An 18928-nucleotide genomic window follows, 5' to 3' on the forward strand; every position below is an offset into this window, starting at 1 on the left:
AGTGCATAACCAATGCTATTATCGATGGCCACTCCCCTCGTTCCCCACTTCTGCTAAGCTTATTTAGCACAAACCTGGGTGCAAAGCACCGCAGAGTAGTTGCTTTTAGACAGGCATAGCTTTTGAAATTAGGAGGCTTGCAAAGGGAACTAATGGGCCAGGAGATGCAGGCAATTAAAATAGCATTTATGTATGGCGCCCCTTATTGCAATATATTTTACAGAAGCAGCAGGGGAACCATTTTAAAAAAACAGCTGCGAACCTAGTAATATATAGAGTGGAGGAGGCCATAATCTTCATAGGGTAGAGTGGAAGGGAGATTCCATAGAGTATTAAGAGCAATGACAAATACGCCAAATATATTAGGCTGGGGCGGTGGTGGGGGTGTGAGAATGAACTCTTTCAGTTCTCCTTAAAAACACGTGGGAGAAAGTATTTTACATCTACCTAAAATACATTACGCAGAAGTAATGACTGAAGTAATATGATCAAAATGTTTGTAGGAAAGTAGAAGGGAGTATAAATGGATGATAATTAATCTTGCACCATCAATTTTAAATCAGTCACATGGCAACTTAACAAAAAAAAAGGCACGATTCTAACCAAAACAAAACACGTGAAAGTAAAACCTCCTATAGATACAAAAGGCAGCAGCACAGTGTAGAGGAAAAAGAAACGCAAAATGAATAAAAAACTGATAAGATAAAACAAAACAAAACTAATGTGACCGCCATACTAACTAACCTTTTTTCAAGACATAAATACATTTTCGCCCCAAAACAGAATTTAACTATTTCAAAGAGAAGCTACACATTGTTTTGCAAATTGTAGGGGGAGGGGAGGATGTACTGCTAACTCACCTGTCACAAATCTGGCATTCGTAAGGCCATGTGAAGAAAAGTTCCTTCTTATGGCAATTGAAGCATACCTACGGTGAAACATTGTACCATTCCTTATTAAATACATAACTTCAAACAGATTCCAGTCAAACTAAAATCAGTAATTGATTCATCCAATATGCGAGACATGTCCATCTCTCTTCACTCATTTTTAAACCAGGTTACTATTACCTACAGTATTCGCAACTAGTAAATGACAAAAACAAAGATGTGCATAACCCATTAAATAATGGAACGTAAAAGCATTGCTCTTTTGAGTTTGAATTCTTAAATTCATATCAAACATCATTCGTGCAGATACAACTATTAAATCAAATTGTATTCTAGTGGTTCTAAACCGGAGATCATCTGATCTGCAATTCCTCAAAAACGGAATCAGGTACGAGAATCAAAGGATGAAAAAAAAATGACCTCTAAATGTGCACGTATGCAGGTAAGTCTCCTTAAGCACGTATTTTCATAAACCTCTAACTTTGTGATGATGGAATGTCCCCAAATACCATCCCCTTAAGTGGCTATTGAAATACATTTGGGCCGGTAAATTATGCACATTTTCCTCAGACGTTTCTTCCCCCAGTTTGAACGATAATAATAATAGTGCTGTTATTTCCTTACTAAATTGATTAGTTCTGATTTTTATTTGATGTTTTTAGGTGGTGCCCAAGTCAAACTGCATTCATAAATAAGAAAAGGTACCTATCTATTTTATGTGATCATCCTTTACTCCAAAATAACAAGGAGTGAACAAGTAAGATCCGCAGATCATAATGAAGGTCTTACTCATGTTCACTTTTGGGTCCAAATTGCCCTTGAACCTAGAATTATTTAGAAGGGATTGGAGGCTTTTCGGTGTGCAGGCCATTAGGACCATAATATCTGTGTAAAGAAAGGCGGAAACAGGACGATGCTTTATATGGGTCATGTCACTGCACCTCTCAATTATCACCCTCTCCAAGTTGTTGATACAGAGGGTGAAGAGGAAAGGCTCAAGGACATAGCCTTGTCTGACAAATCCATGTTGTGCGGAAATATTGAGAACTGTCTCCACTGAAGCCATACTTGTCTTTTGTATTAGGCCCAGTGTAAATTTCCCTTAAGAGTTTAATAACTGTCTGCCATCAATGACACAATTTTAGAAACACAGTCACAAGATCTTGACAGATCCATAAAGGCCAGATAATGAGCACAATTTTGGCCATTCTACAGATGTTCAATTAAAACTGAGGCATTGTTCAACCTACCCATGGCCTCAATAGAACCCACATTGGATTTCTGCTATTATGCTAGATCATTTTGCACAGGTTTCCAGCCTAGCCAGTAGTATTATGCAAGGTAATTTAACCAGGGTAAATAACACTGAGATCGGGCTTTAGCCTTTGGGGTTGGCACAATTGACTTTTTTGGTCCCTTGGACCATGACTGGGCCACAAATGCCAGCCCACACTGGCCATTTCAAGCCAGCCCCTCTTGCAGCACCCGTTCAACTGTCAGGCCAGTTCAACTGTGTTACCATTAAGGCTTAAAAAGAATGTGCTGAATTAAGTTTTTCTGCGCTGAAACAAACTGGCTTATTTACAACCATATCTCATCAGAAAGACCTGTTGCAGGTTTGCTCTGCAACAGTATCAGCATTAACGGCTTCTTAGCTCCACCCACATTCAACCATGCCTGTCAAACTCTTGTATGCTACCTCCACAATTTAACAATCTTCAATATATTTAACAAAATTTTAAATTTTATTGATACTCTGAAGTGGGAAACTGTTGTGCATAATCAAACACATCCAGTCCACTTCAACACAGCGGTAAAACTTTAAATGGTTGAGTCATGGAGCAGGACTGAGGTCCAAGATTAAAATATGAAAATAGTGAAATTGAAGAAAAAAAAAACAAATGAAAAAAAATAGGTTTTCTTCAAACGTGCTTTCTTCAGAGCACGATTTTAGATCCACCATCGGCAAGTCAGTGATTTTTGGCCAAAAGAGAGCACCCTGGTTCTGTTTTTTTTCTAGGTACACATATTGCTGTATTTTCAAAGAAGATGGCTACCAAAGAATGGGGTCTAAGTTCTTGACGGGGGCTCTGAATTGGCTGCTATTGTCTTGACAAGAAGTATGAAAATATAATTGTCAAATAAGGATGGGAAGCCTGGAAACCCAATTTAAAAAAAGTACTTTCAGCCCGAAATGATTTATAAAGTGTATGTATTACCATAGACAGAGTAACGGGTAAACTAGACAGTTTTGTATCCATCAGCGGCGGCTCCTCCATTACGGCGGAGAAGCATCTGTTCCCCCCCTCACCAGCAGCAGCCGCTGCAAATCTTTAACAGTGAAAGGATAATAAACTAGGTTACTTATCCTTTCTTTAATAAAAGGGCAGAGCCATGTGGGATGATGGTGACGAGGAGAAGTGCAATGTGCACTCCCCTCAGTGCACATGTGTGTTTGGCCAGCCTTCTCGGGCCGGCCAAATACACATGCACACTGTGCTCTCTCCAGCCTAGCACTGTGTTGCCAGGATGGAGAGATATGGCACAGACTCCCAAAGAGTGCCCTGAATGGGCGCTCATAGCCAATGCTAACGTGGCTCTGAGCAGCGTCAGGATTGGTCCCAGGGCAGACTGGTAGCCTGTGCCTGCTAAGAGGACTGAAGAGTGGCGCTCAGGTAAGTTTTTTTTTAATTATTATTTTTATATTAATAGTAGTCCACCCCCCCCACTCTGAACCCCCAACCTGCCCCTTGTAATCCCCGCAAGCCGTGGCTGGTATGTATGTGCTGTTGTGGTGTAAATATGTAAAAGTGCAGGGACAGAGCAAATACAGAGCAACAATTAAATGAAAATTACGTTACAGGCTTTCAGTGAGTGAATCCAATAGCCTGAGAGTCGATGTGTGTGTGTGTGTGTGTACATATACATATATATATATATATATATATATATAAAACAAAAAACGGTCCTCATTGCAGTGTGCATTCCATGCTGGTGCAAACGTGAGGAACGGTCCTTTCCTCCTTAATTTTACAAACAAACAATTGAAGACAATTGTAGTGTTGCACTCCAGGCGAGTTTATATGCTTTAATCCAATTGTGTACACCACCGCCTACGCATTTTGATCACCCGTAGGTGGTGGTGTTTGTTGTAGTACACGATTGGATTAAAGAATATAAACTCTCCTGGAGTGCAACGCTACAATTGTCTTCAATTGTTTGCTTGTAAAAAAAAAAATATATATATATATGCATATATATCAAGATATCGCCAATATACTATGTGCACAATAAGAATTTTTTTCACCAATGTACATCATTAAAATTTGAAGATTCAGTGGTTACTACGACATGCACTAGGATACAACTCAACTTCAATGCCAGCTACGGTTTAACAGCAAGTTTAGCAAACTGTGACTATTACCCAGTTTTATGGAATCTTGATCCTCATTTCCTATGGATCTCAACTTTTATCAAATACAGACCTGCACTTGAAATATTAAGTGCTGCTTACCCTATTCTTGGTAGACATTTTGCATCCCAGCATGCCCAAAAAATCTTGGATCTCGGAATTCATAGTGGCCTGCCTGCTTGCGATCAGCTCTGCAATGGTTGGAGGACTTGCTGGTAAGGTAGATGCTTTGTGTGGAGACTACACAACCAAGAAGAGAAAACATAATCATTGTTTTTTAGACTTTTTCACTCATAATATTAAGCACGCATACAAAAGACACAGTGTGGACATAGGTGTCATTTTCCATTGTCTCTTATACCAGTTAAAAGATTGAGCTCAAAACAGTAACTGCTAAATTGTCTTCAAACTACCATGCTCATTTGTTGGGAAACAGGGATGCCCGCATCATATATTAGCCATCCCTAATACCTCATGATATGGGAGACAATCACTCGCCACTCATAGGAAGGTGTGGTAGAGGCATGTGCCCTGCAAACATCGCAAAAACGGTTCAACATGCACAGTGATAGCAGGTCCTAATGGTCTCATAGTTGTTTTTCTTATAACAGGTCATTTCTATTCCTGCTGTCAATTAAGCGTCCCTCTGAATAGCAATATTTACACTCAAGTTGCACTGTGCATGCCATAATGTTTGGTAACTGTCTGAATGGGTCTTGGTTTCTGTGGCAGGTCCAAATTGACAACTCAAAGTTGGCATCAGGGTGCCCTATGACAACTGCCACATTCACTGAAGAATACCAAGTGGGGAAGAGTGAATAATTGCTATGCCTCTTGAGATGTTCACAGGTTTTAAATCACCAAGTGTGTACCCCTTGAATGTTGTTCTGGCCTTGCACTGATCAGCAAGGGCTAAACAAGGTGAAGCTATGATCTAGAGAAGCACATACTGACTCTCTTCAGTGAGGAGACAGACAGTCCTCACTCTGCACGGCTCTCGATCAAGCATTGACTACATCTGAAATAGTCCTACTCTAGTAGGATCAAATTTTTAATAAACTTGGCATTTGAGCACTATTTTCCAAGGATGTGGACACTCCGTTGTACTTCGTGACTGAGTTGGAGGCAGGTGTAGTACCTCGGAAGGACTTCCCTGTTGAAAAGTATTGCTAATCAATCTTAAAAATGTGGGTTGCTCTTCATAACAAATAAAACATACCTCTTTTAGCAATAAGGTGCCTCCATTTTGTCCCATTTAAATGAATTGTAGTAAATGTATAGTTTTGGAGGTCACAAAAAAGGACCATATAGGAAGGTAATTAAAACATTTTTATGGTCTAAAATTGTTTATCGGTTTTACCACACTAATTTCAGGAATTGTGAGTTCTAAGGTTGTTTCCCTCTCTTAAAAAATGCTGAAACTGTATACAGATTTGATTAACCTTATTTGAGAGAAACTGTTTTCTGTTCCACCATTACCTAATTTTTAATTAGTCTCATAGCAGTATTAACTCATGATTACCCAAACATGCTGTCCCCAAGTACAGACTTTGGTCTATGCAGGGAATCAGACTGCTAAGCCACAAGGGAGAGCCAAGGCAACAGTCTTAATGTTAACTGCGGTTACCTCCCACAAGGTGCCAATACTCTGTCCCTTAAACAGGCATTTGATAGAAATCCTTGACCTATCCCAATTAGAAGGGCTCAAGCAGCAGGGGTTCCCTAACAGAAATGCATTATTATTAATGGAATTTTTAAATAAGTAGTGTACTATTAATTACAATTATTACAAATATGAACCGTCGATTAACATTGTACATTATTCTTCATACACAATGCAATTTCATAATTAGGTAAAAAGAGTCAAATTCATGAGTCTATCTCCTTCTAAACAAATGGTTTAAATTTTAAAAAATTACCTGTTCGGTGAGTATCAGATCCCAGTAAACATGCCGTGATCACCTCACATTTTTGTACATTTAAATGAGCAAACATTGGTTTTAACAATTGACTCTAATCCGAGTCTAGGGTCTCATTCAGAGTTTAGTGAATGTGATACTCCATCCAAACGTGACGTATATTCTGGCCACCATATTACAGTGCCATTGGCTATAAGACACTTGTAATGTGGCAGACGGGATATCCGCCACATTTGTGATGGAGCAACCCATCACCCAAACTTTAAATAAGGCCCTTAGTCCTTTACTTAAACACAGTATATGAATCAAGGACTCACCCGCCAGACAGCATAAACAAGTAGAGTCTTTTTCACTATTTAACCTACCTTATTGGAAGTTTCTAAATAGGATGAGATGGAACTTTAGTCTGATTAATGCTCTTGTTTTAAAGCGATAGCTAGCTCTAAATATTTTTCCTTTGAACTGTAGTCACATGAGCTACAAAAGAGCTTTTTTATTAGTTTCAGGGCCAGGTTGTGCTTTAATCCAAATATCTGAATTATATGTTTTTTAAAGCTGAGAGTAGGTATTCAGTCCAAGGCTTCTCACCTATAATCATTGCTTAACATACTACATGCATCACTCCGTTTGATGGAGCGGATCTAAGTTTCACAAAAGTAAAAAATAAAGCTTGTACTATCAAAGATAGTTTTGCCAAATTAATCTTTAAGAGCTTTTATAGAGTATTAGATATGTGCAAAATTGGCAGAATAGGTGTCCTTTTCCTAAAATACACATTGACGCTCGTAACAGCAAGCCAATTATTAATTTAGAGCCTGAATATCCACGTTTTAAGTAATTTCCTAAATTCTAAATGGTCAGGAGCAGTAATCTAATGGGGGAAGAGAATTAAAGGAGGCCTTCCTACTTGCATCTTCCTCACCTTAAATACCACTATAAGGATCGCTAAAGCAGTACATCGAGTGGGTTGGTACGTGGAAAATATTTGACCAACAAAGCTGGGTACCTTAGCATACAGTGCTTTGAAGTAAACTGAAAGGTTTTTGTAATAGCAAACTCTTCTCCCTGGAAGCCAATGTAAGGAAATGTAAGGACTGCAAGTGTGGGACATCAAAGTCTGCCAAGTAGGTTTCAGTAAAAGCCACATTTATTAACAATTGCACTTGGTGGAGGATGAACAATGGGAGTCCAAGTTAAAGAATATTGGCATAAGCAACCCAGGAACCCGTTACTGCGAGCAAACTTGTGAAGCGCAAGGTCCTTTATACAATTGGCTGAATTATCCCAAGCACATTAAGGAGGAAGAAAATCAGGACGGGACTTTGGCCATTTGTGTCCTAAAGGACAGCCCACCACAAAAGCGGCTCTCAAATATTTCATTGGCTTAGTGGGCAAGAGAAAGCTGCTCAGATTATCAGACCACTAACAGAAGACAAGACTAAGAGCAGACCACTACCACAATCACTTGTCTTGTCCGAATTCAATTTCAGACATTTCCCAAAATCTAGGCAAGCTAATTCACTGAGATAAGAGTGAATGTTACAGTAAGCTTCCCCATTGTTGCTATATCCAGCCAGAGGAGCATCTCTATGCCACCCACACAGCGCATGCAATTTAAGTTGAGTCCACTAGGTAGACCACACAGAAGTCAATAAATGTGTCGATAATAGAAGAGTCCTGTGAGACTCTGGAAAAAAAAAAAAAAATGGGCCTGGTACAGTCCTGAATGGAGCAGAACACTGCCTGCTCTGGTCTTTTAAAAAGGCCTTATATGTAATCCCAATACGCCCAAACCTGTCCACTAGCATGCTATGGCACATTGTCAAAGGCAGCAGCGAGGCGTAGTAAAATCATGTGCAGTTCATTAAGTACTGTGACTAGAGCAGCCTGTGTTTCACGAAATGACCAGAAGCCTACTTGAATGGGGGGGAGGGGGTTAGGAGACAGTTATGCCTCATATACTCTGAGAATTGTAATTAGTTTTTTTCTGCTAACATTGCACCGAAAGCTAGAAGTGAAACAAGTCGATAGTTACTCGATATTACATGTGCAACAACTTCTCAAATAATAGTTAAAAATAACTCAAAAGGACCACACTGTTAGTTAACAAGATAAGAATTTATGAAGAAATCGGAATAATTTATTGTACAGATAATAAAATCCAATACAAAAGAAAGCAAAAAAGCAATCAATAATAAATACCCTCAGAGACTAAATTCATGCTACAAACATACCACAAATTAGACACACAGCATATTAAAAAAAGAAATTCCTGCCTAAAAGTGTAAGACATCCTGAGATATAAAATAAAACAAACCACCCAACCCGGAGCCCCACATAGTACACAGGTGCAGCGCTAAAGTGCATGGTGCATTAAATAGTAATTGCACTAAACATCAACATATGCTGTTAGAACTCCTCGACAGGCAATGTTGCATGAGCGTGAAAAGATTCCTATTATACCTGTTCATTGCTCGCAGTGTCATTGAATTTAAATTGCGCAATTTTAATAAATTTAGTCAATAACACGTTTAGCATTGGGTTGTCTGGGTCCAAAGACTGGATAATAGCCTGTCGACAGGAGCGGATTCCCAGTTCATTCCATTTGCTCCAGAGCAAGAATCTACGCTCCCTTAATAAAGCTCGGCACAGGCAGACCACATGATCAATGGTTTCATCTGCGTTACTACAGGCTCTACATGTCACACCGTCCCCGGGGTAACTGCCATTGGGGCAAATGTTATTTTTTTTTTTTTCTTTTTTTTTTTAAACAATCGCCGATCCTTAACCAGAACCCATAAGGGCAAGAGGAAAAACTAGAAGACATACCTGGCTTGAAGGATTCGATTACTGCCCAGGCATGCTTCCGTCGAACAAGAAGGGAACAGTCTGAATGATAGGAGTACAATTGAATAAGCCTTTTAATATCTAGTTTAAACAGAGAGAGTAGGGGGGGGGGGGGTTACTTGCCCAAAGATCACCAGCATCTAGTCGCCGTTTACAGTCAACCAAGAAATGAGAATAAGTACACTTCGGTTTCGACTCACTAATTTTTTTGCCACAAGACTGCCTCCAAGTGACTGCCCGGGGCCTGAAGCAATTTATAGCAAAGCTTCAAAAAAGCACGAGCACCAACTGCCACTAAATCCAGAAGCCCAATTTCCAACTGTACCTGCGCGGGTGAAGCCAAGCGCAAGACATGAAAGACTCTCTTGTAGATTTTATCGACCAGCCTATTTAGTAGGCAAGAGCCTTTGCCCAACAACATTTCTTGGCCATAGGCCAGTGAAGGGATAATCTTTACTCTCATAACTTCCAGTAGGGGAAGAAGGGTTGGCCCCTTTACAACTTTAGATAGTTTACAGAAGGCCACCTGCAATGCCACAGCTTTAAGTTCAATTTCCTTCTTATGTATAACAAAACTGCCCCTGGAATCGAAATGTACCCCTAAATATTTATAAGACTAGTCAAGGCAAATTTACAGCTTTTATAATACCAACTAAAGCTCAAGTGTTTTTTCCTCCCAAATGAAACCACTTTTGTTTTAAGCAAATTGACTTCCAATTGATTCACCGAAGTATAAGATGCAAGTTGGTTAAGCAGCCGTTGGAGGCCAATCTTAGTGCAACTAAATAGTGCAAGATCATCAGCATAAAGCAGATGACTAAGACTAAGGCCACCAATCTTGGGGGGATGGGAGTTAACGGCATCAAGAGACATTGACATGTCTGCAATAAACAGATTAAAAAGAAGAGGAGAAAGTACACAACCTTGTTTGACACCAAAGGTGGTGGGGATTTTCCTAGAGAGGGAGCAGCCATCACCAAGCTTAATGTGGACCCAAGTGTTTGTATGGAGTTCTATGATAGCACCCAATAGTACTGGGGGGATACCCCAGTTTTGTAGTTTAGCCCACAGGGCACTCTGGGGGATCTGATCGAATGCCGCCTTAAAATCCACAAATCAACAATTCAGCATCAGACCTGACACAATTGACCTGTCTTTCAGAATAGAAAGTGTAATAGATTGGTCGAAGTGCCCGAGCCAGCACAAAGCCCTGTTTGGACAATGGGAATTGAAGCCTTCGATTCAGTCCAGGCACAGAGATCTTGCAAACAAAAGACTAGCATAGAACTTAGCCTCATTGTCCAGCAGGGCTATCATCCTAAAGTTGTCAGGATCTGACCTTGAACCACTTTTATATACGTGATGAAGGATGGCACCACCCCAAGACTCAGATATTTTTGGAGTCAAGAGGCAGTGCTCGAACAAACGTGCAATATGGTTAGACGAAAAGAGAGGATCCAGTTTAAATAGTGCCCGTGGAAGGCCATTGTGACCCAGGGCTCCAAATTGCTTAGCCCTTGAGATGATATGGGGGAGACTTAATTGAAAGAACGTTCTCACTCCCCGCAAGGGAATTAAAGACCCTGTAAACAAGGGACACGTATTAAACAAAGCAAGAGTAGATCTATGGGCCCCCTCATCAAGCAGTTTCCCATCCTGCTCGCTAACGGAAAAGTGGATAGTCAAGTAAGACATCCAAGCTCCTTCTGAAATGTCGACAATGCCAGTGCCCCTTTGGCTGCTATTTAAATTGTTGATAAGGGACCAAAATTTCATGGGGTTTGGATCTTTTCTTGCACTTAAAAGATTAGCCTAAAACTGACTAAGATAGGTCTGGTAGTCATCATAAAACAGCCTGCCTGTAATCTTTCCTGAGTTGTTTGTATTCAATTAATAAACACTCTCAGGCAAAGGACCGGAATGGAGTGCATTCACGTGCAGATTGGTGGAACTTTGACCATAAGAGGCAAGAAAGTTTAACCCATAACTGAATTGGGGTCATAAAGCCCAATCCCTCAGAGTCAAGAAAACTAATACATTCAGTCAATACTATGCCACCAATAGAAGCTTTCCATTTTATGCGCTTTAGTGACTTGAAACAACCACCACCACCCACTGCCCGCATAACATCATGTACAGGAAATCTGGATTTGATAGATACAATTTGTGGACAATGATCGCTCTCACTCCGGGACAAAATCAGAAACATTTCTTGTCCACGGGGAAGGGTGGGGGGTGGTGGGGAAATCGGGACCCTCAAGAGCCTCCATTGTGTCCTGAAACAGGTTCGTATTCAAATCACCAGTTATAAGATAATTAGCACATGGTATTCCCAAACTAAGTTGCCCACAATCTGCATCAGTTGAGACAACCTGCCCCTTTTTTCCTTTGTTCTGAAAGCAATGTAAACATTAATTACTATAAGGGTCTGCTGCGCAGTCCCGTTTCTTATGACAATCCCCTGAATCCAGTTATCATCCCAAACCAGTGGCACTATACTCCCATTTAATTTAACAGTTACATAGTTGGCCAATCATCCCTAAGCACAGCCATTCTTGTTCGTTCTATGGGCCGATTTCCATATTTCTAAATACCCTGGCAATGGAAAGCTTTGCTCAGCCCAGGTTTACTGAAGGGTGATTACGTCGTAACTGTTCAAAAATGTTAAGAGGTCAGCGGAGGCAAACTTATGCGCAACCCCATTGATGTTCATGAACATAAGGACAGATATTTAAGTGTTTGAGCAGAATCACCCAACGTGAGGGTCAATAGGGACGTCCATGCAAGAGGGTAGATGGCAACCAATCCCAATTAGCAGACCCCTGGGAACCAGGGCCGGTACGAAAAGTGTCATTAAAAGTAGAGGTGCCACCTAGGGCACTTTTCAAGATAGAAAAGGGCTTCAATACTATGGGAGCCGTTGAACATTGGGATTCTGATCGTAACAGATAACCAGACTCCTTCTAGGGAGTTATTGTAATGCCACAAGAGAAAAATAAATCTCTCTTAGAGAAAATAGAGTGAGCTATTGTGGCAGAAATTAATGAAACCAAGGTGGAGTCCCTTGTGTAGGGCCCCCTAGAGTCCAGAAATTCAATGAACGCAATGTCCTTGGAACCAAAGATCTGGTATGGCATTAAAGAATCTCAAAATGTTCCCCCTATTCAATATGTCATGACGGCCCCTGGAGCGATATTCTGGGGTAAACACAAGTTTAAGAGTTGAGCATTCGGATGGAGTCTTGGAAGGACACAGGGGGAATGAAGGCTGTAGCTCTTCCTCTACATTGAGTAGATCCACAGGGCCCCCCCAAGGACAGAATATTGGCAGAGACGGGCCGGAGGCTAGGTGGCAGAATTACAGGAGGGCTGCTTCTATTATCAGATGGCAATTTGAGGAAGTTGGAAGAACCAAGGTCCAAAACATCACCATCAGTGTTCCCATGAACAGCTTTGAATACAAACAGTGTGGCGGCAGGGCAAGCAGGTACTCCACTATCCCAATGTAGGGCTACCGAAACCGACACACTGCCTTGGTTGCCTTTCTCAGCCGAGATCAAAAGGTCCTTGAAGAGGGGTTCATTTTCTTGCACAGTAGTGCCAACCGAAGGGTCCTTAACAGGCTCAATCTGGAGGGGATAGCCAACAGGTAAGGTCAACAAGAATTTGGATGGTGATGCCATCCTAGGGGCACCCTGCAACTGCGAGAGCTGCTGCGCCTCAGGACGAACCAACAGTTGAACGTTTGTTGAAAGTCCTTGTGGGGGTTGGCTCCGCCTACTGTTCCGTTGTTTACAGAGTCTTTTTTTCCCCCTCTTGCTCAACAGTGGATAACCCATGGGATCAGCTCATGAGGGCGTTGGTTGAACTAAAACAGGTTGTGTAGGGAAAATGGGAAGAGGCAGACACCGTGGACTCAAGTTCGGGAGAGGAAGAAGTCGTGGAAGCTCCAGGACTCCAGTAGCAACTTGCGAGGAAGATTGATGGAGGTTACACTCTTGGCTGGAAGAAAATAGTTGTCCAATGTTTTTGGCTGAATGGGCCCCCGGGCCAGATCGGAGAGGGAGCTTAGGCTCGGCGGGGGCACCAGGGGCACAGCAGCTAAAGATAGTCTCTTGATTTCACATACAACCAAACTTAAAAATGTGGGTAAAGATGAATGGCTTTAAACAATTGGAGAACAACAACATGTTGGTTGCACAAAATTGGAGCTTGACTGTGCTCTAGTAATTAGCTGGTTGAGGTTTTCAATTATTTGATCAATACCAGCTACGTAGGAGGCCAATGTGCTCAGCAGATCAACTTGGACGTCCAGTTTGTCAGAGTGATGGTTCAAAGCAAGCACAGTGGATTGGAGGGTTTGCAAAAGCTGAGGCCAGGCTGAACCGGTTGCCATGATCGTAGGAAAAGGCACAGGGTTGAATTCCCTGTCAGCACTGCTCAAAGAATAAGACTGAAGACAAGAAAGGTCAAGGAGCAATTGGTCATTGAGCTCGCTTTCCATGAACTCAGTTTGCGGGCTGAGAACAGCCCCTCTAAAAGACCTTATTGGTAACATTGGATAAATGCTGCTAGTTGAACTCCAGGTCCATTGGGCTGCCTGAGGGTTAGGTGGTGGGGGGATGCTGTGATCCTGCGGGGAGTTGCGGCAGCATACAGTCAACCCATCCTGCCCAGCCAACTGATGGGGGACTGCTGGAGAGGCCGCTAAAGAAGGCACCCGCTCCCCTGCATTTAAAGAATGGTCACTAGAGATAATAATTGGTGAAAGTTTGTGTTTTGACAGAAATGCAGACGACTGGTCCTCATGAGGCGGTGAATGGCTTACTTCACTCTGAGATACTAACTGGGGGGAAACTGGACAGTGAACTTGTGCAGCTGTTGTGAGCTAACCACAAGCAATGGGTAAAGGATCAGTAACTGCAGGCTCCATGGGAACACTCCAGCCTGACTCCGGCTTAATCTCCCCACCATTTGCCGAAAGTTCCAACTTAGTTTTTTTCTTATAATAAGTCAGAAGAGAAGACTCACAGAGCTTCGAGGAGCATGATGCGGCGTATGGACAACAGAAGGTTGAGACTTCAAAACTGCTGTACTGGGCAGATCAGCAGCCGGTGAAAGAAGTGCCGCTGTAATTGCAATGGATGAAGGGGGATAAGACCACTTTTCAGAAGCTGATGATGAATGCAAAGTGGCATTGCCCACATCGACATCGCAGCAGCATTTCTTGCGCTTTTGAGGATTTGGGTGCTCCTTTACTTTACCAAACCTCATAGTGTGACAGGCTCCAAAGCCCTTCCTTCAAGTCTAGGGAAGCTCAGAGAAGGAAATATGGTGTTCAATGTAGGTGAGTAAATCCTTAAGTTCTTAAGCCCTTAAGTCCCTAAAGAAGCACTTTGGGCACTTATGGGATATCTGTGCTCCTGAATAAGACTTGCACACTTGAAATAGGGAAGGAATGTGGGAGGACCGTTTAGGCTGAAGGGCAGAAGGAGGCAGGAATGCAGGAGGTGCAAGGCAACATGGTCCAGACAAGCCGCTCTGGCCTAACGCCAGCCCCCTCTGTCAAAAACAAGTTACCTACAGCCTATGCAACAGTTTTGTGCGCTCCCCGACACTTTCACGTGGGCCAACTTGCAGGATGTCAAGCACTTGCCTGAAGCCACCGTCTCCTATGTAGCTCCTATGTAGGCAATCCAGGCAGTTCTGAGAAGTCCTAAAAGGGACACTGTTGGCCCAGGCCCAAACTCCTCTCCACCAAGGGGCCGCCCGTCGTTAGGTGGAGTGGCTGGCCCAGTGAGGCCCTTGCACTGCCCCCTGCCCGGCCCCAGAGTCGCTACACAAACAGGCCCAGGAGTCCAGGTGCTTGGGACCAGCAACCACTGCCAGAGGGAACCAGCCAGGCAGTGGGGGGGTGGGCAGGAGGGGACAGCCAGGAGATCCGACAAGGAAGTCGCCCTCAATAACGCCACCACGCTGCGCCCCCCAAACGCAGTTGCTCCACGAAAATAGGGCCAGGGGGCCAATATGGCCGAGATGGCGCAGAAACCCTTCTCGTACTGGGGGTCCTCGTACGGGGGTCGTGCGGCGGTCCTTACCGCCTAGCAGCGTTCACTTCCATGAAGCCGGCTTCACCGTCTCTGGCGTCTCCGGCAGCGCGCGGCGAGCACCAAGCTCTGCCTCCTGGATGGGCGAATGACATTACGCGAGTACATCTCTCGTGTCACCTTGCAATCTAAGTCCAGAAGTAAAAAGGACACGACTAAGGGACAGCTGATGAATGGATTAAAGGCTATCACAATAAAGATTAATATTTATTACTGTTAGAAATGGGGTCTTTGGTTGACAGTCAGGTTACCCCCTGATCAAGCAAGGACCCTCACTCTAGTCAGGGTAAAAGAAAATCACCCTCAGCTAACCCCTGCTTACCCCCTTGGTAGCTTGGCAGAGCAGTAGGCTTAACTTCAGAGTGCTAGGGGTAAAGTATTTGTACCAACACACACAGTAATTTAATGAAAACACTACAAAATGACAACACCAGTTTAGAAAAATAGGAAATATTGATCTAAACAAAACAAGACCAAAACGACAAAATTCCACAATACACAAGTAAAGATATCAATACAAATGCAAAAAGAGTCTTTAAGTAGTTTTAAACACATGCTAGCGCTGCTAGCATGAAAATGTACCTGGTGCGCATCAAAAATAACCCTGCACGGGCAGGTGTGCATCGAAAAGGGCTTGTGATGCGTCAATGTCGCTTGTGAGCGAGACCTTGCGTCGTTTCCCCCTTCTGTCGAGTCGGCTTGCGTTGGTTCTTCTCTTTGCAGGAGAGCGATGTGTCGATTCAGTCAGGACACGGGTCCAGGCAGGCCTTTGTGTTATTTTCACAGGCGCGCAATGGTTCACGTCAGAAATTCTGCCACACTATGATCTGAAAACCACGCAGCGCGGGGTGCGATCTCCCAACCTCCGTCAGTGATGCTGTGCGTCGATTCTTCGGTCGCGTTGCAGGCGAGCGTCGATTTTCCCAGAGGTTGCGTTGAAATTGTCCCCACACGGCGTCTGTGCGTCGATTTCATCTTCTTCTTCTACCAGCTTCTCCTTTCAGGGACCCAGGAACTGGATGGGCACCACAGGGCAGAGTAGGGGTCTCTCCAGAGACTCCAGGTGCTGGCAGAGAGAAGTCTTTGCTGTCCCTGAGACTTCAAACAACAGGAGGCAAGTTCTAAATCAAGCCCTTGGAGATTTCTTCTCAAGATGGAAGACACACAAAGTCCAGTCTTTGATCTCTTACTCTGGCAGAAGCAGCAACTGCAGGATAGCTCAACAAAGCACAGTCACAGGCAGGGCACCTCTTCCTCCTTAGATATTCAGCTCTTCTCCAGGCAGAGGTTCCTCTTGGTTCCAGAAGTGATCTAAAAGTCTGTGGTTTTGGGTGCCCTTCTTATACCCAATTTCTCCTTTGAAGTAGGCCTACTTCAAAGTAAAGTCTCTTTTGAATGTGAAATCCTGCCTTGCCCAGGCCAGGCCCCAGACATTCACCAGGGGTTTGGAGACTGCATTGTCTGAGGGCAGGCACGGCCCTTTCAGGTGTGAGTGACCACTCCTTCCCTCCTCCTAGCACAGATGGCTCATCAGGATATGCAGGCTACACCCCAGCTCCTTTTGTGTCACTGTCTAGTGTGAGGTGCAACCAGCCCAACTGTCAAACTGACCCAGACAGGGAATCCACAAACAGGCAGAGTCACATAAATGGTATAAGCAAGAAAATGCCCACTTTCTAAAAGAGGCATTTTCAAACACACAATCTCAAAATCAACTTTACTAAAAGATGTATTTTTAAATTGTGAGCTCAGAGACCCCAAACTCCACATGTCCATCTGCTCCCAAAGGTAATCTACACTTTAATCACATTTAAAGGTAGCCCCCATGTTAACCTTTGAGAGGGACAGGCCTTGCAACAGTGAAAAACGAATTTAGCAATATTTCACTGTCAACACATATAAACCACATTACCATATGTCCTACCTTAACCATACACTGCACCCAGCCCTTGGGGATACCTAGGGCCTACCTTAGGGGTGTCTGACATGTAAGAAAAGGAAAGGGTTAGGCCTGGCAAGTGGGTCGAATTTACAGTTAAAACTGCACACACAGACACTGCAGTGGCAGGTCTGAGACATTATTACAGAGCTACTTATGTGGGTGGCACAACCAGTGCTGCAGGCCCACTAGTAGCATTTGATTTATAGTCCCTGGGCACCTCTAGTGCACTTTACTAGGGACTCACTAGTAAACCAAATATGCCAATCATGGATAAGCCAATCACATACACATTTTGTAAAGAAGCACTTGCACTTTAGCACTGGTTAGCAGTGATAAAGTGCCCAGAGTAACAAAAACAGCAAAATCAGAGTCCAGCACACATCAACAACCTGGGGAACAGAGGCAAAAAGTTAAGGGAGACTACGCCAAGGATGAAAAGTCTAACACGTGTCCCCCCCAGCTGAAAGTGGGGCACAACTACCCAACCTCATGGGAGTTCTCATCACTAAGGCAGAAGAACCTTGAGCAGACCATCAGCATTGGGGTGCTCTGTACCAGGACGGTGTTCCACCGTAAAGTCCATCCCCTGTAGGGAAATGGACCACCTTAACAGTTTTGGATTCTCACCCCTTATCTGCATTAACCATCTGAGGGGCCTGTGGTCGGTCTGAACTCGGAAGTGAGTCCCAAACAAGTAGGGTCTTAGCTTCTTCGGTGCCCAGACCACAGCAAACACTTCACGTTCTTTGGCACTCCACCTACTTTCCCTGGGTAGTAACCTCCTGCTAATGAAGGCTACAGGTTGATCTAGGCCCTCTTCATTAAGCTGTGAGAGTACTGCACCAATACCATGCTCTGAGGCGTCTGTTTGCACAACAAACTCCTTGGAGTAGTCAGGTGCCTTCAGCACAGGTGCTGTGCACATGGCAGCCTTCAGGGCATCAAAAGCGTTCTGGTAAGCCTCTGTCCAGATCACTTTCCTGGGTTGCTTCTTAGAAGTCAACTCAGTCAAGGGGGTAATAATGGTACCATATCCCTTAACAAACCTCCTGTAATATCCTGTGAGACCTAAAAAGGCTCTCACTTCAGTCTGGGTCTTGGGAGGCTCCCAAGCCAGAATTGTGTCAATCTTAGGCTGTAGAGGTGCCACCTGGCCACTCCCCACCTGGTGCCCTAAGTACACCACAGAACCCTGCCCTATTTGGCCCTTGCTCACCTAAATAGTGAGGCCTGCCTTCTACAGGGCCTCTAACACTCTCCAGAGGTGTTGCAGGTGTTCCTCCCATGTGGAACTAAACACAGCAATGTCATCCAGGTAGGCGGCACTGAACTCATCCAGCCCACCCAACACCTGGTTGACCAACCCCTGAAAGGTGGCAGGGGCATTCTTCATCCCAAATGGCATCACTTTAAATTGAAAGCGGACATCTGGTGTAGCGAATGCCGACCTCTCCTTGGCCCCCTCAGTTGAGGCAATCTGCCAGTACCCAGATGTTAAATCAAACGTACTGAGGTACTTGGTAACTCCCAACTGGTCAATGAGCTCATCAGCCCGTGGGATGGGGTGTGCGTCAGTCTTGCTGACCGCATTGAGTCCCCGGTAGTCCACACAGAACCTGAGTTCTGGAGTGGCACCAGGGGCAGCAGCCTTTGGGACCAATACCACTGGGCTGGCCCAAGGACTGCTGGAGTGCTCAATAACCCCTGGGGTAAGCATTTTGGATACCTCATCCTTAATGCATGCCCTGACCCTGTCAGTCACCCTGTAAACCTTCTGTTTAATGGGTGTACTGTCCCCAGTGTCCACATCAT

The 18928-nt window shown here is 43.8% G+C and overlaps 1 protein-coding gene across 1 annotated transcript in view; it reads right to left on the reverse strand.

Moving 5' to 3' along the window:
* LOC138247235 (protein spire homolog 1-like) overlaps positions 1-18928 on the reverse strand; it is a 275991-nt gene that overhangs the window by 68203 nt on the left and 188860 nt on the right. The window contains exons 12-13 of the mRNA XM_069201970.1: positions 4405-4542; positions 861-928 (exon numbers count right to left, since the gene is read on the reverse strand). Coding sequence (XP_069058071.1) covers positions 861-928; positions 4405-4542 — 206 coding nt within the window. The remainder of the gene's footprint in view (positions 1-860; positions 929-4404; positions 4543-18928) is intronic.

The sequence above is a fragment of the Pleurodeles waltl genome, chromosome 7 (genome assembly GCF_031143425.1).
Source record: "Pleurodeles waltl isolate 20211129_DDA chromosome 7, aPleWal1.hap1.20221129, whole genome shotgun sequence".
NCBI lineage: Eukaryota > Metazoa > Chordata > Amphibia > Caudata > Salamandridae > Pleurodeles > Pleurodeles waltl.